This window comes from Lates calcarifer, linkage group LG23 (assembly GCF_001640805.2).
Source record: "Lates calcarifer isolate ASB-BC8 linkage group LG23, TLL_Latcal_v3, whole genome shotgun sequence".
In the NCBI taxonomy this organism is placed as follows: Eukaryota; Metazoa; Chordata; class Actinopteri; family Centropomidae; genus Lates; species Lates calcarifer.
In genome coordinates this window covers 12,907,523-12,933,744 of record NC_066855.1, presented here as the reverse complement: position 1 = coordinate 12,933,744, position 26,222 = coordinate 12,907,523, and the positions used below count along the sequence as shown (strand labels likewise).

At 41.1% G+C, this 26,222-nt stretch overlaps 4 protein-coding genes across 6 annotated transcripts in view; 3 read left to right on the top strand and 1 right to left on the bottom strand.

Annotated features, from left to right (window-relative positions):
* The window catches only part of LOC108899048 (disintegrin and metalloproteinase domain-containing protein 12), a 69,719-nt gene extending 58,260 nt beyond the window's left edge, over window positions 1-11,459 (top strand). Inside the window, exons 14-23 of the mRNA XM_018699311.2 lie at window positions 141-336; window positions 441-549; window positions 1,221-1,419; window positions 2,786-2,863; window positions 4,102-4,210; window positions 4,532-4,667; window positions 4,931-5,042; window positions 6,240-6,500; window positions 9,342-9,523; window positions 9,620-11,459. Coding sequence (XP_018554827.1) covers window positions 141-336; window positions 441-549; window positions 1,221-1,419; window positions 2,786-2,863; window positions 4,102-4,210; window positions 4,532-4,667; window positions 4,931-5,042; window positions 6,240-6,500; window positions 9,342-9,523; window positions 9,620-9,689 — 1,452 coding nt within the window. The 3' untranslated portion in view covers window positions 9,690-11,459. The remainder of the gene's footprint in view (window positions 1-140; window positions 337-440; window positions 550-1,220; window positions 1,420-2,785; window positions 2,864-4,101; window positions 4,211-4,531; window positions 4,668-4,930; window positions 5,043-6,239; window positions 6,501-9,341; window positions 9,524-9,619) is intronic.
* Window positions 11,460-12,871: 1,412 nt separating this feature from the next.
* On the top strand, window positions 12,872-20,014 carry dhx32a (DEAH (Asp-Glu-Ala-His) box polypeptide 32a). Of its 2 annotated transcripts, XM_018699297.2 has the most exons (12): window positions 12,872-13,439; window positions 14,223-14,416; window positions 15,185-15,557; window positions 15,662-15,901; window positions 15,994-16,087; window positions 16,302-16,451; window positions 17,015-17,206; window positions 17,420-17,560; window positions 17,987-18,177; window positions 18,266-18,456; window positions 18,729-18,829; window positions 19,443-20,014. In XM_018699297.2, the coding sequence occupies exons 1-12, from the start codon at window positions 13,176-13,178 to the stop codon at window positions 19,460-19,462; spliced, it is 2,151 nt and encodes a 716-aa protein (XP_018554813.1). In that variant the 5' UTR covers window positions 12,872-13,175; the 3' UTR covers window positions 19,463-20,014. The 2 variants fall into 2 exon arrangements, with proteins under 2 accessions (XP_018554813.1, XP_018554812.1); XM_018699296.2 differs by having other exon boundaries at window positions 12,875-13,439; window positions 18,729-20,014.
* On the bottom strand, window positions 19,541-23,055 carry bccip (BRCA2 and CDKN1A interacting protein). Its single transcript, XM_018699302.2, has 7 exons — window positions 22,857-23,055; window positions 22,449-22,523; window positions 21,997-22,077; window positions 21,811-21,897; window positions 21,536-21,723; window positions 20,651-20,819; window positions 19,541-20,401 (listed from the first exon to the last, which is right to left on the bottom strand). The coding sequence occupies exons 1-7, from the start codon at window positions 22,995-22,997 to the stop codon at window positions 20,231-20,233; spliced, it is 912 nt and encodes a 303-aa protein (XP_018554818.1). The 5' UTR covers window positions 22,998-23,055; the 3' UTR covers window positions 19,541-20,230.
* A 253-nt stretch (window positions 23,056-23,308) lies between these two features.
* On the top strand, window positions 23,309-26,138 carry uros (uroporphyrinogen III synthase). 2 transcript variants are annotated; one of them, XM_018699305.2, is made up of 10 exons: window positions 23,309-23,422; window positions 23,914-23,988; window positions 24,085-24,168; window positions 24,300-24,396; window positions 24,592-24,666; window positions 25,031-25,105; window positions 25,210-25,293; window positions 25,425-25,510; window positions 25,585-25,683; window positions 25,777-26,138. In XM_018699305.2, the coding sequence occupies exons 2-10, from the start codon at window positions 23,926-23,928 to the stop codon at window positions 25,897-25,899; spliced, it is 786 nt and encodes a 261-aa protein (XP_018554821.1). In that variant the 5' UTR covers window positions 23,309-23,422; window positions 23,914-23,925; the 3' UTR covers window positions 25,900-26,138. The 2 variants fall into 2 exon arrangements, with proteins under 2 accessions (XP_018554821.1, XP_018554820.1); XM_018699304.2 differs by having other exon boundaries at window positions 23,353-23,498.
* Window positions 26,139-26,222: the final 84 nt, after the last annotated feature.

Sequence of the window (26,222 nt, the reverse complement as noted above, 5' to 3'; positions counted from 1 at the left end):
AACCTACTTAAATTAGCACCATTAATGAAGTTAGGTAAATATTTCTCCAGTGCTCTTTCCAGCTCATTGCATATTTGTCTAAGCTTCTCTCAGAGTCTGTGTCTTTATGACTGTTTGTTGCTGTTTATTTCTGAGCGCAGCTGAAGCCAGCCGGAACGCCATGCCGTGAATCCAGTAACTCTTGTGATCTGCCTGAGTTCTGCACCGGTACAAGCCCTCACTGCCCCTCCAATGTCTACCTGCATGATGGCCACGCTTGCCACAATGTAGACGGCTACTGTTACAACGGCATCTGTCAAACTCACGAGCAGCAGTGTATCACACTGTGGGGCCAAGGTATGTGGAAGCCCCACCCACCTCCTCCCCCTTGCTGTCTCATACTGTCCGTGAGTGGTTCAATAATGTCCGCCAGCTTTTTAATGTTTCATCGTGTGTTATAGGGGCCAAGCCAGCTCCAGGCATCTGCTTCGAAAGGGTCAACTCTGCAGGAGACCCTTATGGCAACTGTGGCAAGGACTCTAAAGGCTCCTTTGCCAAATGTGAAGCACGGTAAGACCTTATGTTCCCATAGAAACCAATGAAGGCATTTAATGTCATCTATGGAATGCAGTGGAATATATATACTGTAGTTACTCTGTGTAAAGAATTTGTGTTTGGTATGAGCACAACTGAACCTATTTAGATGACAGGCCATTTTCATTGCTAGAGACTACGTGGTTTACTGTAGTGCTTAAACAATCAGCTGATTCGTTAAAGCAATTAAAAAAACAAAAATGCCAAACTGGTTCCAACTTCTGAAATGTGAGATTTTGCTGTGTTTCTGTTGTATATCGTTGTAAACTACATATCTTTTGGCTAATTGACTGTTGCCTGGATAAAACAAAGCACATTATTGGGCTCTGGCTGCATGGGATGGACATTTTTCATAGTTTTTTGACATTTTTAAACCATTAATCAAAAAATAACTGTCAAATTAAACAATGGAAATGATCATTAGTTGCAGCCCTAATTGCAAGTTGCAGAGTTACCGTCATGCAGCAATTTACAAAAAATCTCAGGTTGTGAAAATAGCACAAACAAGCTGCCTGTTCTGCAGTGTCTCTAATTGGACAGCAAGAGTGAGAGCAAAAAGTAATTGCATATGTACGCATTTGGGAAAACAGTGACATGTTATTCAATTATCACATTGTTATTCTCCCTGTTGTTCATTCTGTTTACAGAGATGCTAAATGTGGCAAAATCCAGTGTCAGGGAGGAGCTAACCGCCCAGTAATTGGCACAAATGCTGTTTCCATAGAAACAAACATACCCCTTCAGGAAGGGGGAAGGATACTGTGCCGAGGTACGCACGTCTACTTGGGCGATGACATGCCCGACCCCGGCCTGGTCCTGACGGGCACCAAGTGTGGAGTTGGAATGGTGAGAGCTGAGCCCTGAGACTGTTAAATACAGGCACTATATACATTCACTTATGCTGCACACAAATCAGTCCAGAGTACACCTGACTCATCAGCAGTGGTAGAAAGTGACAAGCATGTTTTGAGATGCTTTTCTGATGTATTCTTACTTAATGCTAGTCTATACCTCTACTCTACTACATTTCAGAGCAAAATACTGTCCTTTTTACTTCACTGCATTTATATGTTATTTTGTATATTAGGATTTTACATGGAAAACATATGATCAGCTTTTAAGACTTGATGCATTGTTATAGATTACTACCTTGCAGTGTGCAAAATAATTAAAAACCAAACCAGCTACAACATTAACAGCACATTATCAGGTATTATTGTTATATAAATGAACACCTCAATAGATCCGTAAAATATAAATTATAAAAAAAATAATATTTATCTTTTAAATGTTATCATATTAATCAACAAATCAAACCAACAACTTTACGATTATTGCTGCACAGTTCCAAATGAAGGACTCTGAAGTACATACCTAAGAGGAAAAGAAAAGTGAATGAATATCTCATTCAAAGAAAAGAGTGTCAACGAATCAAGAAAGAGATTATTTTACATGATAAGTTCTTTTACTTGTCATACTTTAAATAACTTTTAATAATAATTTTGAACACAAATGTTTTATATTGTGGTATTGCTATTTTCACTTGAGTGAAGGATTTCACTATGTCTACCACCATGACTCACTAGTGGTGATAAATAAAATATAAATGTATTGCCCAAATGCTGGGAAATGAGAGTGGAAAAAGTGATGTGGAGTGACAGTCCATGACTAAGATGTTTTAAGGGGTGTGCCCTCCTGTCATTTCAGACTCGCACGGCCTCAGACACTTCATTGACTTACCATTATTCAGTCTATTTGGCATCTTCCAGTGGTCATCAATTTATCCATTGGTCACTTCAATGATACAGTTACTCCATTTATTCTAATTTATTTCTCTGTGGGCCTCCACCCTTAAGGAGGATCCACCCTCCGCCCTCATCTGTCAAAGGCTCTGGCATTACTCCGTGCCCACTGCTGCCAAAGCTCATCTTCACATACAGCCTGGATATATTTGGGTGTGGTGCCTTCAAGGATCTGTATAATAACTTTTAAAAATCAGCTTTAATGTGCTCTTGAAAAATTGCACTGTTCAGATAATTATATTTCATCCTATGCTGATTTTTAGCTGAAGTGGATTTGTCGGTGGGCAAATTAAAAGAATAACAAGTTGGAGCTGCTGGTCTTTTCTCTTAAAAGATTAAAGGGTTTAGAATATTCCTGAAACGCTCTTTGAGCTCAAATTGTCAATTTTTAATGTCTTTGTCTGCTTTAGATGTGTCTGAACCGTCAGTGCCAGAACGTGAGTGTTTTTGGTGTGCACGAGTGCTCAGCCAAGTGTAGCGGCCGAGGGGTGAGTACAACGCCTTTCATCCTGTGTCAGTGCTGTGAAGAATGCATGGGATAGGTGTCCATCTCGAACCAGTTCAGCTGTTTACTTAATATCCCATTCCTCCTTCTGACAGAGGCTCATTCTGGCTGTAATATGTTCGAAATTCCCAGCATACGGTGGGTAGGGAGCCATTAAAATGCTTTGCAATCAATCACGCTAGATGCTGAAAGGTTCAATCAATTAGATATAATGGCTTCATTTATGTTCAGCCTTAAGTGCCATTCATCATACTCTCAGGCAGTTGTCCTTGTCCCCAAAAAATTGTGTTGAAATCTGAAGGCCGTGCTTTATTCGGCCAAACGCTGGGAGCAGTGACACGCAGTTTGACTTTGAGCTGGGGAGCATGGCTGTTGAATTTTTCTTAAATGCCACTCCTATCAAATGTCTATGGGTGGTCCTGTTTGGGATGAAATATGTGGCTTTGTGGTATTAACCTTAAATTCACTGGTAGGTCCCAGAGGCTTTGACTGTGACTGGTAAAGTTTTTCCCTTCATCAAAGCTACAGAGGAAAGAGTTTTTACTGTCTTTTAAAACAAAACATCTCCAGTTATTATACGGTCATATGTGTTTGTCTAGTTCCAATTAAGACGTATATATAAAGCTCTAAGGGCTGTTTTACTCAAAGAAATAAAAGGATGTTGCTCCTCTAGGAGACAGGGCACCCCTGCATGCACAGATTAGATCAAGATGTTGCCTTGGAAAGAGGCCCTCACCTGCTCCATATTACTCTGCCAGGGGAATCCTCTTAGACTTTCCCATTCCTGCGCTCTGCAGGACAGGAAGACGGGAGACGGAGAGATTATAAAAATGTGGTTTAAGACAAAGGGTTTTTATACGAGACATATCTGCCATCTTGAGTCTGGCAGTCCTGGCTAGAGGACATCATCACAGAACACTGAGAATCTGCATCATGAGCATGTGTTAACTATGGTGTCTCAATACATTTACAGTTCTATTGATTGATTATCTCAAGCTCCTCAAGTTGGGCTTAATAATCAATAATAAAAGTTAATCATTAGTTAAGTCACTCAAGCATCCAGTTGTCGTCTATTATGTGAATGCATCGTAGCTTGATGAGTGCAGATGCTGCATTAAAGGAGTGCAGTCTCGGTCAAATCCTCAAATGTAGCATGAAAAAGTTGATGACTGCTGACTTTGGGCTCATCTAACAGTTAATCGTCCTTTTAATATACTGCAGGTGTGCAACAACAACAAGAACTGTCACTGTGAGGCTCACTGGGCGCCTCCATTCTGTGACAAGGCAGGGTTTGGAGGGAGCGTGGACAGCGGCCCCATCAGATTAGCAGGTAAGTCAACTGTTGCAGTTCAAGTACATCAAATGGCTGATTTTTGTATCACCGGTCACGTTATGTCGTAGGTCTTGGGGCGTGGAATATTTGAGCATTTCAACAATAATAAATCAGGCACGCACTAAAGCTGAGGATTCCTGAAACATTTGCTTCCCTCTGCTGAAAACTATAGTTTTAATGAAGAAAATGCCAGAATAAAAGTTTAGAAACAATAAATCTGCAGTAATGTTGACAGATAAAGTCTAAGATTATGTCAGGTTCAGTACTAGAGGACCACTATCTCTGAGACTCATTATTTCTGTGTGTATTTCTTAACAGACGGCAGGAATCTGACAGTGGGCATCATGGTTGCTCTTCTCACCGTCCTGGGAGCCGGTCTGATCATCTGCATCAAGAGAAAAACTCTACTGGGCCTGCTTTCCACCAGTAAAAAGAACCCAATCGAAAAGCTCCGGTGCGTTTTCACAACATGCCAATTAAATTATTTTTCAATCCAAAAGTCTTCATATAATGTAGCAGCATGGTAAAAATCTGTGACGGATGCTGCTGAGAGGGAACATTTTTACAACTGTCACACTGTGGAGCTAATTTCTGTGTATAATTTGTTTTGATTTTATGATTTGAAATTTATTAGCTTCGTAACAGGTGAATGATTAATATGATAAAGTGTATAATTAGCAATTTATCATTTCTTACCCGTCCTTCTTTGTATTCCAGATCAGTAAGCGCTTCAATCAGCGGACCATCCACTCCTAATCAGCCTCCATCAGCGAGCACGTCTCCATCTAGACCGGCCCCGCCTCTGCCGCACAGCGCCAGCATCTTCAAGGTCATTAGATCTTTGTTTTGACAGACCAGTTACATACACACACATAGACTGCAAAGAGACAAGACTTTCGTACTGTATGTGACTCAAACAAATGGAGGATCACCAGCAGATGATTGGGGCTGTAATATTCTTCCTGGAATGCTGCAGCTGTTTGGGTAGCACAAATCGTTCTCAGCGAGATTGACGTGTTGTTTTCACGCAAATGGCAGCTCATTCAAATCCAATTAAATCATCCCTCTCTGTGTGGACATGTGGAGGAGGTAGTAATAATGGAGTCTGTGGTGAGCAGTGTGTTTGCGACACTTGAATACATTTCTTGTCATTAACAGCTGCCTGTTAAGAGAGAAATTGTTATATCTGCGCGTTTCCCACATGAGCAATGTTGACACGGCTGCTTACTTGAGATATCAAGCCATCCTGCCACTGATAATTGCAAGACAGAGCAAGAATCTCTGCTGTAATGACTTGTGTGCCTGTAACATTGTATGCCTTAACTACTCCATTACTGCCCTGACATGCTTTGTAATGGGAAGTGACCCGTGATCGATTGAGTTAGGGCGTGCTGAAATAAGAGGAGCTGTGTCTGAATTGACATTTGTGGTGCAGGGTGGCACACGAGCGAGTCAACCTGTTGTGCATTAACATGACATTGGTGTTTTCAGTTAGCGGCATGTGGTTTTCATTTGGGGTCAACGGTAAGAAGAGAAAGGATGTGAGGCTGTTTGATGTAAGCACAGTGCAGGTGAGGTCATTTTCCAGTTGTTGGGAGCTGTGTTAAACCGCCTCATGACTGCATGTGTGCATGCCTTTGTATGTGTTAACATTGTGTGTTTTTTTTTTTGAGCTGTTCACATCTGGCCAGGTCTAAATACCAGGCAGACTCATATTTTGGCTCAATTCTATGTCTGATCTGTCTCAATGGGAGCGTGTGTGGGCTCTTTAGCCATGTCCACCTTTGAATGAGGCCAAGCGGGTGCTTATGGCACAGTCTTGGTGTTTTTCCTTTGATAGGTTACTTGGGGAGGACTTGGGGAATAGTGAGCAAGTCAAGTGGGAGCGTTTGATTTATACATCCTTTACAGCGTCTGGAAGAACGGTGGAGGAAGAGGAGGAGGTTAACATGACTGTTTCTGATAGGAAGCAGACGGTTTCTCTCTCTGATCGACTCTCCCGGTTCTGTCTTTCATCTCTCTGCAGCCTCCTCACCGGGGGCCGGAGGCGGCGCTCCCCCCGGTGCCCTACCCCTCCCACAGCCTGCGCAGGCTGCCCCAGTGCCCCCCGGTTCACCTCAGCCACCCCGTCCCCCTGTCTCTCACCGTGTCCCTGTCCCCCGGCCCCGGGCAGCTGAGACCACTGGTGCCTCCGCCTCACCGAGCCCCTCCACCTCACATCCACGTGGCACCGAAGGGGGCGTCGTTTCGCAGCGCGTCGCGCCATTCTTCCTGCAGGATGGTCATGGTGAGTGCGTCCCCTGCTCCCTCAGTTGGAAACATTTTATTTGATGATGTTACTCACTGTAATTTCTCCACTGGGTCTGGGGAGCATTTATTCACTACTTCAGCCTATAACACCCAACCAGAGAAATGATGTTGTTCGCTCTACCTTCAGAACGGGTGCTATGGTGTCGACTGTTTTCATGGTTCTTTTGTGTCCTATAAAAGTATATGCATGTTGACAGTTATACTCAGTCTCATAAAGTAACGGGGTTAACTCAGGAGCCAGCGTCATCCAAGCGAGACTTCAGTTCTACAATACAAACCACTGCATAAATAATGAAAATGGAGCCAGACCTGCAGAGGGAGGGAAGGGGTGGGCGGAGAAGATGAAACAGCGACTGGGGTGAGCAAGTATGTCCAAATATCGCAGGGTGGTAAACTTGCTGCCACTGGTATTCCATGGAGTTTAGTTACGGCACTGCAGGCTGTCAAAGTTGAGGTGAGGAGAAAGCCAGAGGTTGCTGGTGTTAAATCCCCACTCACAGTGATTTGCAAAGTCTCTTATTTGCCTTTAATCCGGTTTGACTTATACCCTGTGGGCAAAAGAGAGGGAAGAGAGAGACGAAGAGAGTGAAAGCATCGATTAATCAAAGATGCTGCTTCTAGAAGATTAAATGTGTGACTTTGCTGCTTTTTTAAGAAAGAAGAAAAACAATCTTGAGACGGCTGCTGGAAAAATTGTGAAGATTTTTGGGGTTTTTTGTAATGTCATGAGATTTTGATCAATTCATGGACAAAAATGTGTTTTCAGAATGTGCAAACACATAAAAAAAAACAAGTTTAAAAACAGAGAAGGACAAAATGCAAATGAAAGATCAGCACTGAGTTACAGATTGAAACTAAATCCTGAGTTGACTTTAATTTATGACAGGGAGCACAGTCTAGCCTTTAAGGACGGCACTGAAAATGACGCCACAGGGGGGCTGGGGTCAGAGTGATGCCACGCCAGGATCTAATTAGAGGTGTGTTAAACAGATAATAATATTATAGTCCTGTCCAGATTGATGGAGAGGGTCACATGAGAGATTTGGCTTTAAAACACAACTCTGCTGTGGAGCCAGTAAATGTTATGACGGCATATGATGGACTTCAGCATTACATAACCACTGATAGATGTTTTAATAATCTTCTGTTACTGTACTTGCTTTTTTTTTTTTTTACACAACTTAGAAACAGTGCACATTAATAGTCAAGTTAACATTTAAGTTTAATCCTTCCTATTTAGCATTTATAAGCAGGATATAAATATTTCATACATGGGTACCAAAACACTATAATATCGTTGCACGCAGATAAACAGTATGTGTTCATTAATGTATTTTTAAACAACTCTAACACTCATGAGTGGGCATTGGTGTATAAACAGAAAATGAATGGCAGTATAATAAAACACAAGCGCAATGATATGAAATATGTCCTCATATGAGCAGCTATAATTGTCAAAGTACTGTTCATTAAAAAACATGAGAATTATGTGCTTATATTTATTTATTTATAGTGTGTTGTAAACCATTTATATAATATTAGATTATATTTAGTTGTAGTTTAGTAATTTAGTAGTTATTTAAATACTTAATAGGGAGAGTTAAAGTAAAGAAGCATGGATCATTGCTATGTAAATATGTCAGATGTAGCTAGTTGTTATCTGCAGTTCCTTGACAGCTTAGTATTAAAATAAAAAATCAGACAACAAAATATCAAGAACATAAAGCAAAGTACAGCATAAATCAAAAAAGGTTTCTAAAAAGTATGGTATCTACTTTGCCTTTCAATATACAGTATAGTTTCCTGAGTCATTTTAACAAAGTACCATTCCGTTTCACAAATGTTCCTGATTTTCATACATTTGTACAACAGGTGAGATGCAGCAGCTCTTGGCAGTGTTTTGACTTCAACAAGTCAAGTCTCAGCTGCTCCTATTTAATGTCGAAGTGTGAAACTGAAAGGGATTCCTGTTGGCAGCAGACTTCACCAACAGTATCTTTAGCAGCTGTTTGGCAGCTTGGAGACGTTGACAAAGCCTTTCCCACCCAGCGCAGTGAAAGCTCTCTGCTGGGGGCACGGAGGCATTGTCCAATGGGAGCGCTTTCGCCTGAAGGAGCCAGCCAGGTTTTTAGACAAGCTTGGATTTGTGAGATATGGGCTCGGTTATTCTAAGCTGAAACTGCACCAGCACTTTGTGCCTATTAATCACCTTATCAGACGTGCTGTATTCATTTGCCTGCATTTCACTCCGCTGCCATTTGGTATTGTTCTGATATTTTTGGACGGAGCTCAAGCCGGCCCCATTGCCTGACAGTATTGGCTGTCAATGTGATGAATTCATAGCAGTACTTCAGTACTGCAGCTTGTCATGATGCTTGACCTCATGGATATGAAGGGTGGACACACTTCATCCTGCATTAAAGACTTCACTGACAGCATAAAGCTTTTAAGTTTTCATTGAAAACATTAAATTAGCGCATCTGTTTTGTTTTTGACATAGGAGTGATGTTTTGAGTGAGGTCTTAGGTCTGAGGTTTGATTGTGTAGCTCCTTCCTTCCATCTTGAGGAGGAAGTGAATGGAGACCAGATGGGGGCTAGGTAGTAGGCCTTTATTATGACCTCAGTCTTCTAGAGAGGATTAAAACCACATGACAGCTCCTCTCATCACAAGTTGCATGGGCAGTGCTGCCCTGACACATGGTAGACGGGGGGGGGGGGGCGCAAGGCCAGCAGGCCTGAGCTGTATTCATCTAACTGTGAGTGCCACCTGGTGGAGGTTCTCTGTCATTATTTTTTATCTGTACGTCCTCTCGTCAGGAGTTGGAGAAGCCCAGTCCTCCTCAGAAGCCCCTTCCTGCTGATCCAAGGAGCTCTCGTCTGGTTAGAAGTCCATCTGCAGTGCAGGGCCACGCTGTGGTCCAAGGGCCCTCTGCTGTTCGTGGCCCCGCTCCAGTATCTGGTGGACCTAGACCTGCGCGCCCCATCCCACGCCCCAACAGGTGAGTTCCAACCTTCGCCACATTTATTTAAAAACTGGGATCACTCACTGCGAGATGATTATTTACATATTTGTGTTACTCTTCTCCCTCTTTTAGACCCAGTCCCAAGCAGCCTCCAACACTACCAAAGCCTTGCATAATTGCCAACGTCAAATACAGCAGCTGAGACTTAAGCCGAAAGGGACATTGTTGTGATAAGACACACACAAAAAAAATTGCACTATGAAAGCTCTGAAAACCTTAAAAAGATGGTGGCTTCTCTGAGTTTTGAATCAGGAGATCTGCCGTGTCCCTTTGGTGCTCTGTCTCTGAATGGTGCTACGAGTCTGAGCTCAGGTACATGTAAAGTATTTATATTCCGTATTTATTGCCACGCAGTGCACTGTGCCAGACACTTTTACTACATGGTAGCAACTTAGAAATTTTAATTTGTTGTTTGCATCAATTCCACAATTTGTTTTTCCATATCAACTGATCTTTATTGAGGAGAGTGATAGGAAACTTTAAAAAAAACAAACAAACAAAAAAAAAGCCAATCTGTGAAATTGTGATTGCAGAAATGTTTTTGTGAAATGTGTTTTAATGAAGGGAACCCTTTTTACCTGATAGTGTTGTTCTGTATACAACAGGAAGAGTTATTGTGCAATGACAGAAGTGAACAGAGGAAACGTCAGAGAACACTACTAGTTCATTTGCAAATCAATGGGGTTTTTCTTTAAGAGTAAATGTAGCCGCTTTGAGCCAGACATAAAAAAGTTTGAAAGAACCACTGAAAAAGAACACTCTGCTGTGGTATTACTACAGCAGTTCTGCATTGTGATTGTCAACATGATTAAACAACTGAAACACTGTGCGGGAATCTGAGAGGCAGAACATGCAGCTGAAATGGAGGCATGTTTCCTCTTCATTTAAATTACAGAAAGGTAACAAGTTGGATTGTGAAATGTCACTGATTTGCCATTTCCTCTGCATCATCAAGACCCAAGGAGCTCACTGGTTACTGAGGTATGAACTGAACATGGATCTGAAATGAGCCAAGATCAAGGAAGTATTCATCCCTCAGAGAGAGTCAACTTTTCTTAAGTATTGCTCTGCTAAAGGTCATGCGTGTTGAATATTTCCCTCTATGTCTGCACCACGGATTGGATCACAAAGCCACTGAGGGACTGTCTTGAAGCCGTGGCCATACAGGCGTCACGTAGGCACTCGCACATAAAACAGCCAGTGTCTGGCTACAGTGTTCATGTGTGGATTTCAAATCATGTTTTTCGTTGATGGGAAAGGACAGATTCACTTGACAAGGACACATTTCTAGATCTTTCTGAAATGAAGTCTGTTGTTACTCGGTGTACACACTGAGCCGCCGATCATCCAAATCATCCTGTGCTGTTATTCATTTTCTATTTTTTGTACCTTTTTACTTTGGCTATCCAGATTAGTTTTAAAAAAAAAACAAAACAATCTACATCCCAGATCCTACATAAATCAGATGTGGTAATCGAACAGTGTTTTATCATTTTTACAGATTTATTGTTTTACTGGATCGCAGTGCAGCATATATACATTCACACTGAGCAGCATTTCCTTTAAGCACAGCTCTTCACAAATACATACGCTGAAAACTGACATGGACTGAACTTTTGTTACTTTTGATACTGTTATATTTTTAATAATGCACTAGTTTTACATCCATTGCTTTGTTTACTTTGCTTTTTCAATGCGATGTGTCAATGTACTAATAGACAGCATTTGAATCCAGTCACCTGACTATACATCATGTCCATATGTTGTCGTACAGGTGAACACATTTTCATGGAGAATGCTTTTTTTATGATGACTGTTTGATACATCATATGTAAAGAAAAACACATTAAGTGTCAGTGTCTGGTCATGGTATTTTGAACACTCGAGCAGTATTAGTAAAAACTGAAAAACATTTTCGGTCTTGATTTTCGTGCTTTTTTTTTTTTTTACACAGTGTGCATGTTTTCTCAGCAAGAGTGACATGAAACGAACAATCATATGAAAGAACCTATTATTATTTCTTTGTTAAAAGTCCTTTTGGATGTTAAAATAGAAAATAGACAACATGCACACAAACAATGGCAGTTTCATTCCAGCAGTTCCACTTTGTAAGAATACAAAGACCGATTTAACACTTCTCAAATTTTAGAACCACAATGACATTATATCTACAAAAATAACCTCTCTGTCTGCCTTTGGTTTTTCTTTTATCCCTCAGCAAAAATACAACTGAAGACTGAATACTAAATACTCAGTAATAAGTGTAATTTAACATTTTACAGAAATCTTTATTTTCAGAGGTTTTAGGATTCAAATCGGTTTAACACTGACAGTTGCAGCAGCTTAGCTTATTTCAACAGTCTGTCTAATTTTGACAAGGTCTTTCTAAGGGATAAAAAAAATACTGCTTTCATCAATACATGTTATTTTTTTATTTAAAACAAACCCTGTGCTAATGAGGAATCGAAGCAAGTTCGTACAATAACAAGGACACAGGCTGTCAGTGAAAAGAAGCCCCTGAAACCAGCTTCAGCCAACATTGCCTAATTACAAGGAGAGGTAATTTCAGCTAGGTTTTATTTGTCAAAAAGACAGGGGACTGGGATGCAAAGGCCAAAGTTTGGTGTTTAGTGCTGAATATTTGAAGTGCGATTGAAATAATTTACACATGCTCGTTCATGGTTACTTAAAGACATGTTGAGACATTTAGGCTGGTGTGATTGCCAAGTCCCCCAAGCTTCACTGTTATTTAGGAAGGTTAAGACACATTTATTTAGGGTGACGTGTGGAACTGGACTGATAATGACCGAACAGCTCCCCCTTGTGGACAATCTGCAGTCTGCTAAAAGTGAATGGGGAGTGAGTGAGTGAGTGAGTGAAATCAAGTTGATCCATCAGGTGCTTCTCATCAAATAGAAAAGTCAACAATCAAAACAGGAAATTTCTTATATTCTTATAGTTTATATTACCCTTATCAAGTGTAGGATTTAAAAAGTCAGACATATTTTTTCATCATTAAGTGTTTATCTTTTAATTATGACACATAATCTCATGATCGTGAGAAACTTTCTTATACTATAAAATATTACCTCCTAATTATGACCTATACAGTGTCCTGTAATCCATATATAGTGCACTGCATTCAGTACTATTCTACACTGACACACTGTCAGTCAACATTTGTGTTTTTTCTGTTCAGCGTCACACGACAAAAGACATTTTTTGGGGGATCTACGAGCTGGTGGGAACATCCACAGCTTGAGCGTCCCCACCACTTCACACGTGATCGTCTGGATAATGATCAGGCGATTATGACAGGGCTCATGGGCAGCGCTCAGTAAAGTGAATGTGAATCCCTACGCAACTCAAAACACGTGTGAAGCCACGCTGGGGGGGGATTACGCACCGGTGCGCACTGCGCGTCAGCCAGCCTCAAACTGGACAACTCCAAACTTTGAACAGCAGTAAATATAGTTTTAGCAGATAGGAAGTCGAGCAGATATATTCCATTTAATCGTTTTTTAATAGTTCCTAGGTTAACCTGTATGAACGCGTAGCACGGAGTGGTGGAGAGGGAAAAAAAAAGACTTAGTGCTCTCTCGCCCCGATTAACGAACATAAATGTGTCATGTCGGAGGAAAATAACTCAGCGGAGCCAGACATTCACCCTGAAAGTGAAGAATGCCCCGGGGGGGAAGATTCATTCGGCTTTGGAGATGATCTGGAGTTGAATCAGTTCGACGGCTTGCCCTTTTCCTCGCGTTACTACAAATTACTAAAAGAGAGGAAGGCTCTGCCTGTGTGGAAGGTCAGGTGCGAGTTTGAGGATGCTCTGGTAAACAACCAGTTGGTTGTTGTGTGTGGGACGGCGAAGACTGGGAGGAGTACACAGGTAAGACAGTGTGGTCAGTAATATTATTTTGTTTTCAGGGCAGAAGAGTATGGTGGAGAAGAGTTTTTCTGAAAGATTTTTACTGGAGAAGCCATAAAGAGTAATGCACGCAATGTATTATTTTTTCATATTTTTCTGGACACCAGTTTGTATGACTTGCAGTTTGTTGCCACATGCTCAGTCCAGCCAGCTAACAACAAATTTGAGAAGACTGATTTCATTTACTTGAGGTTCATCCTATAACTTGTGTTTTTCTGTCCAGCACTCATCTGCCCAACAACACATCTTCAGTCTACACAGATTAGATTCTTGTGACCTTTTTTTTTTTTTTTTTTTTTTTTTTTTAAACTTTGGAGGAGTACCATGATGTGAGTCTGTGTGAACAGGCTTGCCCAGCTCAGCAGATGCTGTTGTGTCACTGTGATGCTGTCCAAGCTGCAGCCTGCCTGACAGTCAGCCAGCACAAAGGCTCCAGCAGGGGTGTTAGGGGACCTCCTGCTGCTAAGCCCTGATCCGCTGGAGCTGCCACATGCTGCCAAAGCAATTTTGCATTATGAGCGATAATACCATAGGATATCTCCTGTCACTGTTTGTTTTGCTGTGTGCTTAAACAAAAGCCGTCGGTACAATCCTGAAAGGACTCCCGCCACTGAAAACCAAGTTGATGTGAATAAAAGAAATGTTCTGTTTTATGGAAAATTAGTACTCTGAAGACACTGTCAAGATATACAGAACAATGAAGTGTGGAGGGTGAACAATATTCAGGGATTTATTTTCTTTCAGATCCCACAGTGGTGTGCAGAGTTCTGCTTGTCTGCCCAGTACCAGCATGGCATGGTTGTGTGCACGCAGACCAACAGGCAGCAGGCTGTAGACCTGGCCTTGCGTGTGGCTGATGAAATGGACGTCAACATAGGCCATGAAGTGGGTTACACCATCCCCCTGGAGACCTGCTGCTCCTCTGACACTGTTCTGAGGTTTGTTGACAAGCTCTCTCACTTGGTCTATTTCACAACCAGCAACACGCTTGAATGACACTTTAATATCATCCACAAACTATCTCTGTCACTCCTAATTGTTTCCTTGCCTGTGCTCCTCAATCATATCATGAATAATACACACACAGACCTCCTGTGAAGAATCCATTTACTGGTTCCAGCTTCTCAAATGTGAGGATTTGCACTTTCTGTTTATCATTGTACATTGAATATTACTAGGCTTTGGACTTCTTGTCAAACAAAACAAGCTAATTTGTAGTGATAAACCTTCAGAGAATTATCACCTGAATGTGCAGCTCCCCACAGATTCACACTGTTTAGCTGTCCAACACACAACTTAACTGTTTTGTTTCCTTCTCAGTGTTCTCATGGCCTTGTTTTTGACTGCAACAGGCAGTATTTTCAGGCAAAAAATGCACTCAAAAACTTGCTTGTAAAAACAGTGGCAAATTTAGCAGCTAAAGCCAAATACCTTCCGCAGAAGTTGGAGACCAAAAACAGAGCTAAAGGACTGTGGATATTGGACTTACCTTATGTTCACTAGGCAGAGTTCACTGCATCAACTTAAAAAAAAAAAAAAAAAAAAAACTTCCATGCTTGTTTCTGCTGCCCCCAAGTGTTCAAGAAATTATTGCAGAGATTTATTGCAGAGATAAAGAAAATTTGTGAAAAATGTATGATTGCCATTCTCGTGTACAGTAGTTGCCAATTAAACTATTAACTCCTCTGATGTATTTTATTACTCAGATATTGCACTGATGATATGCTGCTGAGGGAGATGATGTCAGACCCTTTTCTGGAGCACTATGGGGCTATTATTATTGACCAGGCCCATGAGAGGACAGTTAGCACAGACATTCTACTAGGTCTCCTCAAGGACATCCTGCTGCAGAGGCCTGAACTCAGGGTGGTGGTCCTCGCCATCCCGCCCATGACTGACAAGCTGCTGAGCCACTACGGCAGCATCCCGCTCATCAATCTGGAGGCCTCGAGTCCTGCTGACGTGGTCCACAGCAACGGTGGCAACAAAGACTACTTCTACTCAGCACTCAGACTGGTGCTGGAGATCCATCGAGCCAAAGAGGATGGAGATGTTGTAGTGTTCTTTGCCTCAGCTGAGGTGAAGAGATTATTAGAGTGTTTTTCATGAGTGGTTTCATTGGGCTCAGAGGTAAGACTGGTTTAACAAATTCCCTCTTCTCCTGCTTGAAATTGCTTCGGCAGGAGGTCCAATGTGCCTGGAGCATCCTCCAGAGAGAGGGCACCAGGCTGGGAGCAGACTTGGGCCAGATGGTGCCTGTGGTCCTGTACCCAGACCAGGGAGGGTTTCTGCCTTTCCTGACCAAGCAACCAGACTCCAAGAGGTTCAGGAGAGTTTTCCTCTCTACCCAACAGGGGGAGGACATGTGGTGGGCTACAGAGTCTGTCAACTTTGTCATTGACACAGGAGTCCAGAAAAAAATGGCAAGTTTTTACTTCCAGTGAGATATATCTACCTAAAATGAGTATTCTGCTGATATTAATTAGTATTTGGCTTGTTTTACCTTCTACTGTAGGTGTACAATCCAAGGATAAGAGCTAACTCAGAGGTACTACGACTCATCAGTCAATGTCAGGCAGAAATACGCAAGCAGCTGTCTGGGCCAACAGGTATGTTTGACAGCCTGGTAGCTGGAGAATAGTCAAACCAGTGGAAAAGGTTACAATGGTTTGTTTCTGATGTTTTGAAGGTCAGCCTCTTGACTTTGAATAATGGCAGTGTGAAAACTATCCCAACGTCAGATTTAATCAAAGAACTACATGTAAAACCACATTTAGGTGCATCAGATTTATGCCTTACCATGGGTTTAACTTCATTTCCTAGGGAAGTGTTTTTGCTTGTATCCAGAGGAGAGCCAGCTTCCTTCAGAGAACCCCCCACAAATCTTGGAGTCAAACATTACACCAACAGTCCTTTTCCTAAAAAGGATGGAGATAGCTGGGCTTGGACAGTGCGATTTCCTCGACAGACCAGGTGAAGTATCCTCCCAGGGGAAATAGGGATATTTCAGGTTACAGGTTCCCACAGCCAGCATTTCCCTCCTGCCCTAAAACACAAGCAGAAGTGAATGTGGGATAGTTTTTTGGCTAAAGGAAGTACAGATGAATTTGCTCTGTGTAGTTGTTTGGGCCCAGTCAGCCATGATTTAGCTGAGTTGACAGGGCCCTGCTACTAACCATTGTCTGAGCTCTGACCCACCCTAACATGAACAGAACAGGCTAAAAGGGTCAGCTCATTAACGATTATACAACATGTCTCATTAGGGCAGCACCAGATAAGTACAATTAGGAAGAAGTGCAGGTCAAATCTACTGTAATATCTCCAGATTCTTTGGAAGTTGGCATAAAAATAACTTGCTGTAATAGAAAAATAAGAGAAATTGGTGTGGTCATTGTGCTGTTTTCTTTAAGTGTGACTGCTGCACAACTTGCTAACACTACAATATATAGGTAGGATGTGCGACACATACTATAAAGATGAGAGAAATTGATGACATACAAAAAGACACACAATCATGCTTCCGTATTTTTTGGCAGATCCTGAGGGTCTCATGCAGGCATTAGAGGAGCTGGACTACCTCGCAGCCTTGGATGACGATGGCAACTTGTCTGAGATTGGCATCATAATGTCTGAAATCCCTCTGGACCCTCAGATGGCCAAAGCCCTACTAGCATCCTGCGAGTTTGACTGTGTGAGTGAGATGTTGACAATCGCAGCGATGCTGTCAGGTGTGTATGTGCCCTTGTGTTCATCTTTAATTTATAATCAGAATAAGATATGTTACAAGCACTCCTTCTGAGTGAGTTTGGTTCATAGACTCACCATATGGATATTGTTGTAGCTGGCTCAGCTGCAGTTTCTCTGAGACACTGAACCAGATGGTCTTTGGTTAGAGTGGCTTGTCTCGGTGATGCTGACCTTGTTGTTTCCTCATCTTTTAGCGCCAAGCTGCTTCCTGAAGCCACCTGGTGGAATGACCCACGAGGCAGTTCAGTGTTACAGGAAGTTTCAGCACCCTGAAGGCGATCACTTCACCCTCATAAACATCTACAATGCCTTCAAACAAAGCCAGAGAGAACAATGTAAGATACTGTTGGGGAACAACTCTCAAATAAGATAATACACTTTTAAACATGCTTCACTATAGCGTTACACACACTAGTACAGATTCATCCTTACTGCACTGATCCTGAATCTGTTATTTATTAGAGCTAAAGAAATAAAATCTTTGTAACATAGAGGCTTGTGTCATCATACCAAGGCAATTTTATTTAGAGAGGACAGTGGATACACACAGCAATTTTGCAGTGCTTTACATTTCATTTTTTACAAAGAATTAAAAACAGAAGCAGAGAAATTTAAAATTAAAGGGTTAATGCCAAATAAATCTAAATAAATACAATAGGTGTACTTACATTAAAAAAAATAGTGGAAAATCTGGTAATGGTCAGTTTTTGAGTCTGTTTAACTGAAATTCTACCTCACTGTTTGTAATGCCTTTATCCCAGACTTCAGTGCTGAAAAGTGGTGCCATGACTATTTCCTGGATCACACTGCCCTGAAGACAGCTGAGGCTATTAGATCTGAGCTGAGTGATACTTTGAACAGGATCGAGCTTCCCATCTCTGAGCCCTCCTTTGGAACCAAGACTAACACCCTCAACATCAAAAGAGCTCTGCTGGCTGGGTTCTTCATGCAGGTATAGGGAGACTAAATGTCAATACTGACGAAACTGCCTCCAGCAGTTAAACTGTATCCACATTTACGGTGTCTTTTCCTTTTTGTAGATTGCCCGGGATGTGGATGGATCGGGAAACTACTTCATTTTGGCGCACAAGCACATGGCCCAGGTGCACCCGCTCTCCAGCTACGGTGCTCAGTCACAGAAGCTCGGGCTGCCTGAGTGGGTTGTTTTCCACGAGTATACTCTGTCAGAGAACAACTGCATGAGAACAGTTTCGGAAATTTCCCCTCAAGTGTAAGTCAATCTCATTTTAAGACCGCTAAAAGATAGGCCATGTGTACAAGCAGGGTAGATCTGAGTTCTCATGGCTTATGATGTTACTGGTGATACAAAAATGTTTTGACTGTTATTGTTGTTCTAACTGAATCATTTGGTCACATTTTAATTCTAATCTTTTTAATCCTCTTTAAATCACCACAGTAATTATTTTTACATTGAAAATGAGTACTGACCATGTTCTGACTTGTTTTTTCCAAATAACCTAATTTCTGTTTCTGTCATTTTAGGTTCATTCAAATGGCACCACTTTACTTCTTCTACAATCTGCCCCCTAGTGAAAGCAAAGACCTACTGCAAGACATGTTGGATGTAAACGGATCCAGAAAATGTAAAGATGACAAACAAAAAGCTGACACCAACAGCGGCTCTCTCAGTGACACCACAGACTTATGACAGATGTTTGATTCAGTGATTTTAAGTCAGAACTGTGAAAAATCTGGGCCCCAATCTAGTCACCAAATCCATATATGCTTGTAAAATGTTTATAGTCAGTGTAAACCACAGACTGTAATATTTTTATTAGGCTACACTGCTTAAAAGTTGTTGTCATCGGTCTCACTGACCTTATTTGGGAAGGTGAGGGTGTTGTCTAGTGAGCTGACACTGTAAAAAGTAGTTCACAAATCATGAACACCTTTATCAGTTGTGGTCTAAAACAACATGTGTAGCCTCCACCAACACCATCTGTATGGAAACACCAGTATGTTGACAGCTGTTTAGAATTTTAGACTTTAACGAGCAGCAGAGGGGCTGCAGATGGGTGTTGTCTGTTGCTGTACTTTAAAGGGAGCCACACTGCCGTCACAGCTCCTGTGCACATAACCAGGAAAATGCAGACTCAAAGAGATGGTCCATCACTTTGATGCATGTACAAGCTGCAGGAGAAGTCATTTGTCATCTTCCTTTCCCTTGTTTCTTATGCAAAGTTGTCCTTTTCACAGGTGCTGTTCATTCAGGTTAACGTGGCATATAGACGTCTGGTTTTCTGAGACTGAAACATTATGGATGAGCTGACATGCTTCCAGACCAGGAAAGCAAATGACTGTCAAGACACATTTATTAATAATCGGTGTCGAGCTTTATAGAAATACTTAATTTAAAAACCTGTTGGTGGAATGGCACTCCAATACAAAAAACCCTCTACATTTGATTTAACTGGTTAAAACTGGCTCTCTACCAAGTTATGCCATTTAGGAAAATCTGGAACTGTTATCATTTTGATAAATCTATAAAGCTTTACTATGCACTAATTTGATTTAATGGCAAATGACACATCCCTTCCTCTTCCATCTGCTGAGACTAGATTTCAAACTCGCCGGTTTCAGCTGCTGTCATTAACACTAAAGCTTAATCATCTTTAATTGTCATGGTTCATTATCTTGTTATAAAAAGAAGTCTTTGTTAAAAAAAAAAAAAAGGTGACTTTGCTCTGTACTTCTTTTCATATAACCGTTGTATATTTCTGTAGCAGAAACAGGATATGTGGTGATTTCCTTTTGCATTGTTTCTTAAACGAACCAGGAGTTTGTAAAAACTGTATTTACAATTGCTGAAAAAAAAAAAGAGCATAACTATGCAACATTTACTAACTGTCAGGATTACAGTACTGGCACTACTGTAGCTGATGATACCAAAACATTTCTTCTAGTCTTAGAAGAACAGTGAACCACTTCCATGACCCTGAAAGTCCTCAGTACATACATAGGTGTCTTGGTTTTATTGTTGAGGTTCACACAGTTAGGTATTCTTTGAGTTTGTCCATGATGGCGGGCATTTTGTCTGCTGGTATCAGCATCACTGTCCTGAAAGGCTTCATGGGGACGTCGTTGAATGACCACCTCCCACTCAAACAGGAGTCTGCCTCTTCTTGGACTGAGTAGTGGAACTTCATGATGGCTTGCTGCAGGGAAAATCCAGACAATACTTAAAACTCCAATAATATTTAGACATTAATATAAATGTTTTACATCACCTCTCTCTAATTTGGAGGTATAACTATATTAAAAATTCTAATTATTTAGAAGGTAAAACACACACTGGAGATTTTTTGTTTGGGCTTTCGAAGACAGCAATTGTGACCAAGATCTTTTACCTAAAGTTAGTTCACATCTATAAGAACTAGTAGTGTTATTATCCAACTTGACTTCACCTCATAGAAGAATTCCTCCTCTGCATTGACAAACATGTATTCCTCTTTGGGAGCTCCTCCTCTGGCTGGGATACTTTTGGTTGCCTCCTTGCAGGTCTTGCTGATCATCAGACAGTAGTGACACCTCCCACTGGGCTTATTTGTCCTTTGAGCTTCAGCTATTTCTTCCCTGGAGGACAGAATTACATTCTGTTTATTTTCCTGCACTATACACTTTCAAAAGAGTGATTTATTTGTGACCATGGACATCTTTTTCTGTTCAAAGCACAGAGATACTTCAGATACTCCTTCAGCGATTTAAACACATTTTCAAAGTTTATTTATCTTTTACAAAGTGCTGTAAGGTCCAGCCTCTATCAACAGAGCTTCGACAATAATTATTAGTCATACAAAGTAGAGGCAAAAGCAGTTCACACAACTTGTCCTGATTAGAAAGGTTCATCTGCAGTATCACGGCCAATGCTGTCATAAAAATAAAGTGTGTACAGTTTTGCCTCTTCATGGCAGTATCTGTTTGCTAGAATGTCACCCTGACAATGTCTTATTATGAAAAAAAAGAAAGAAAATAAGATGTAGTTTAGTTGCTGCCCTGGCAATAAATAAGTCTTACTGATTTCAGCATCCCAGTATAAGTGGGAACAGATTCTCTCAATAGCAATTATCATCAAGGATGCAAAAAAGCTGATGTTGTATGATAAATTGCAATAATATGCACATTTCACATTCTATTTTTGAAGTGGTATGATGATGCATTTTATGGCACCCTATATTTCAAATTTTATGAAAAGTGTGTTGGGGTGTTTTTAAAGGGTTAGATATTTTGGAGTAGATTTTTCCCTGAAAGGAAATATTGAGGAGGACATACAGGAACAGAGTAGAACTTACTGAAGCTGTTTGTGCAGTGGGAGCGCAATCTGTGGAGGTACATTGATGAAGCGCTCGCTCAGCAGCAGCCCCACAGGCTTGCTGGTGTCATTCAGGATCTGCTCTAGCTGCTCTGTCACGGCATGGGTGGAGTTCTTCTCACACTGATCCACGATCAGCTCCTTCACTTCCTCCACACACTGCACACCCTGCCCGACACACATACAGCGAAATTTAATGGTCACAGCCTATGATGATGCCCAGTTAGTCCGTGAGGTGTCTGCCTGTGGCGTTACCTTTCTCTCTGTTAGGTTGAGCATGGTGATGAACCCAAACACTTCATCTGGGTCGTCATCATCACTGTCCTCTGGTACCTCAGCTTGCTGGAGCGAAGTGAAGTGACAGGTGGATACATGTTAGAGCTGAAACTGCTGAAAAGTCACCAGTAAAATTTGAGATGAGATTAAACTCAAGTAGCTCACCTTGATGACACTCCCAACATGATTCTGTTGAATTATAATGTCTGTCATCTCTGATGTATTTACATGAGCCTTCAGGAAGAGCTGTATCCAAACAAGACATAAGTGAAGCCATGTTTCACCTAACATGTAACATGAACATGCTACCAAACCACGACCAAGCACATTATTAGAAACACCTGCTTTTTCATGCAATTATCCAATCAGCCAATCATGTGGCGGCAGAGGTAGAACACCTTAGGAATGTGGGAGAATGGGAGATTAGCAGCATGAATGTGCAGCTGACAAATCTGCAAGTAGTGGGTAATGCAATCATGTCAACATAGTGTACAATCATAAAGATGTTTCCAGCATCTTGTGGAATCCAAGCCAAAGATAAACTGAGGCTGTACCCATCATTAGAATGGTGTTCCTGATGAAGTGCTCGGTGAGTGCGTACACATACTGTTCCAAACCTGTTGCAATAGCTTCTTGATGCCATTGAAGTCGTTGCCTGAAATGGTGTGGGCTTCGAAGTCCACAACGACCTCCTGAATAAGAAATAATAACAAAGCAGAGAGCAGTTACCATTAGCAGGCACCTGCCTGTGTGGAAAACATTCAGTTCCAAGTACTTTTGTCGCTATAAACAGTAGCTGTTTTAGTAGGTTTTTGACGTGCACCAGAACTACGTTTAGAGAGTCAACTTATTAGAAAATAAGCTGCATTCATATAGTGACGCTTCTATATATATTCCAGTTTATCTAATATACTTATTCCAAACCTGCCTAACAGCAACAGTAGCTACTGTTCATATCGACAGCTGGGTTAGCTAGCTAGGTAGCTGGCTAGCAAGGCCAATCAACGGATATTTTGGTCTTTTACCTCATTGATCTCTTCCTCTGACGCCTCACTGTCCTCCTCCCCGGAATCGTCATCCTCCTCCGGATTCTCAATGGAGCTGTTGTCACTTTCCTCGGGATTTTCACCCAAACCTACTGCTCTCCTCTTAGCCGAAGAAGCCATGCTGCAAACAGGTAACACGCGTGTCAACAGAGTGGGCGGGGCAAATGTTACAGTTCAGCCATAGCGAGCCAGGACAGTGACGCACTGAAGTCGCCATTACGGCTCTGAATGTACACGTCTTGCCGCCTGTCGTTGCAAGCTGCGGAGCCGCAATGTCGTCTTGTTAGCCGTTGGTGAAAATGGAACAAACCATTTTAAATAGGGGGGTTAGTTTTCTTTAAACTATAAGTAAACTACCTCGCTGATGCTATAAATGGGTACTTGCATTACATGTTATCATTATTTTAGTTATATAGTTGTAATAAATAATGTTACTTGCATATAATTATTATTTTTTTGGATATTAGTCAAATATCCAGTGTTATGCCCCCCCTTCTTGACTGGGGCTGAAGTTGTTATGCGCTCAGCTGTATGACCAGCTCAAGGTATATGAATTTTGTGTAATATTTTGTCTTTTTACACCATCTATCCAAGGATATATCATTGTATCACACGAGCAAGGTAATTTAGTCGCTTATTATCACTGGTCATAACGGACAGGTTCTATTAAAGGGACTGTTACTTAAGCTAAACTGTCACTCCGTGTGTCTTGCTAATGTAAACAATAACATGCAAGAGGATATAAACCCTGTTGTAGCCTGCATACAACTGTTTCAATTAGAGAGTGAGGCTTTATTGCTTTTTATTTGATCCCCATGCGCAGTCCAATAATCGTGACTCAACATCCATTGTTATCAGCAGGTTGCATATAACAGTTTTAGGGTGTAGCTTAGCTTGTGCCTTCACACCCACTGTCTTGTGTTTTTGAAATTTAGAAGCTGCTTTGGCTGCATTTTTGACAGCAGTGTTCACATTCCTACCTGGTTTGCACTGTTCCATTCTTCCTTATTTCTTTTTGCCGATTCATTGTTTCAAGGTCATTATCAAGATGCATGTACTGCTTCTCAAAGAACCAAGAGATGGAGAGTCTGGACCTGATCCTTACATCAAGGTAGAGGCATAGTATTCTGTTCAGATACAGCAGTAATCAAATGTGAATGCTTTGCATTTGACTTCACATTTTGAGTCTATTGTTTCGATTTTCTAGGAGCTGGCGTCACATGGTCACAAAGCAACCCTAATTCCTGTACTGTCTTTTAAGTTTGTCTCATTAAACACATTGTCAGATAAGGTAAGTTATTTTGTAGCATATAAAATCAATATTTTTGTCATGTGTGTGTATATATATATATATGATAGATAGATAGATATACACACACACATTTCATGTCCCCAGTTGTTTAAGATGTCTTTATTTTTAAGCTTTTCCAGCCAGAAAAACACAGAGGTCTTATATTTACTAGTCCAAGAGCAGTGGAGGCTGTGAAGATGTGCTTAGAAGCAGAAGAAAGAAGGGAAGGTGAGGAGACACAGAAAACTACAAACTCAAAAACCCCTCATTGATAGTATAATAATCTTAATCCCCCAGAAGAATGTGTTTGGTTAAATATATATAAATTATGTTTACTATGTTTCTGGACTGCTAACTGAGATTTGAAACATTTCAGTCTAGTTTGACTAAACGATATCTTTAATTTCCTAACTATTAATTCAGAGTGGAACAGCTCTGTGAAGGACAAATGGAACGCTAAGTCCATTTATGTGGTTGGGAAGGCAACTGCTGCATTAGGTGAGTTATCACATTTGAAAACAATAATTTTTCTAAAAGTCCATCTTTGTGTGTTGTACTTCTTATAAACCTTTTCTATGTTACTGCTAATTGTAGCAGAGTGTGTCAGGCACCTGGTGCTCACAGGGACGTGTCAAGTGATGTTACTGCCCTCAGTCATTTGGAAATAGGTTGTACACAAGTGACAGTTTACTGTGACGCAGGTGCAGCACCTTCCTGACATGTGTTTTACCTTCTTTGCTCACAGTAAATGTCAGCAGTTGGATGTTTTTGATTGTCAAATTGCTTATATATATTACTAATTTGCCATCCCATGACATGATATTCCCGTTACATATCTAATCTTTTTGTGTTTCATCCACAGTACGAAATCTGGGTCTAGACCCTGTGGGTGAAGACACAGGGACAGCAGAGGTCTTATCACGTGTTATCATTGAACGTATGATATGCTTTTATTCTTGCACATTCATGCAGTTCACTTTAATTGAAAATGTATGATTGTTCTTATAACTAATATGACCTTTTACTTAATTCTCATCACAGGAGAGGACACAAATATTCCACCACTTTTCTTCCCCTGTGGCTCAATCAAAAGAGAAGTCTTGCCCACGGCTTTAAGGGAAAATGGTAAGCATTTCCCCCTGTTGTGCCTCCCGATTAAAACTCAAGGTGATAAAAGTCCCACTGGGGTTACACTAATTATAGAAAAGTAATTGCGTTACCTTTATCACTGCGGGGATCTGTTTCTTTGTTTCCAGGAGTGCCCCTAGAGACGCTGACTGTCTATCAAACGGCTGAACATCCAGATCTGGAAAAAAATCTTAAGAACTATTTCACAGAGCAGGTAAAACTCACTCCTACTACATTTTAGTAGACACTTTCTATGTAGAAAAAGCTTATTTGTCTGTGCATTCACAGGGTATTCCAGCAAGCATAGCTTTCTTTAGTCCATCAGGAGTGAAGTTTTGCCTAGAAGTAGTACGAAGGCTGTCAGGTGAACAACTCACTCAAATAAAGGTACGTAGTCGCACACATAAAAAATACATGAATGTACAGCACATATTAGATCTTAAGTGCCTCTGACAGTCTCATAATCTGCTTTGTTTCCAGTTTGCAGCCATAGGGCCTACTACACAAGATGCAATGACAGCAGAAGGCCTGTGTGTCAGCGGCACTGCAGAAAAACCAACAGCTGAACACCTGGCAGCAGCGATAGCCAAAGCTCTGCAGTAACCAGCCACCACCACTCTAAGTCCTTCCACTCTATCTTTTCTCTTTGTATATTGTATCTGTCAGGTGGACACCCCACACGTCCAAAAGAAAAAGAAAAGAAGCCTGTGTCTTTAAAATAATTGCTCAACGCATCTTTAGAAGTTGGTATCGTCTAAATAGTTGTAAAACCAACAGAAAGGTGACCAATAGGGACAGAAATATACATGATGAAACATGAAATACAAGATCTCTTCCTGACAGCGATGATATTCTGTATTTGTCTGTCTTTGCTTTACCTGCTCATCTTACTAGTTAAGTATATGTACTTTAGCTATTTTGCACTG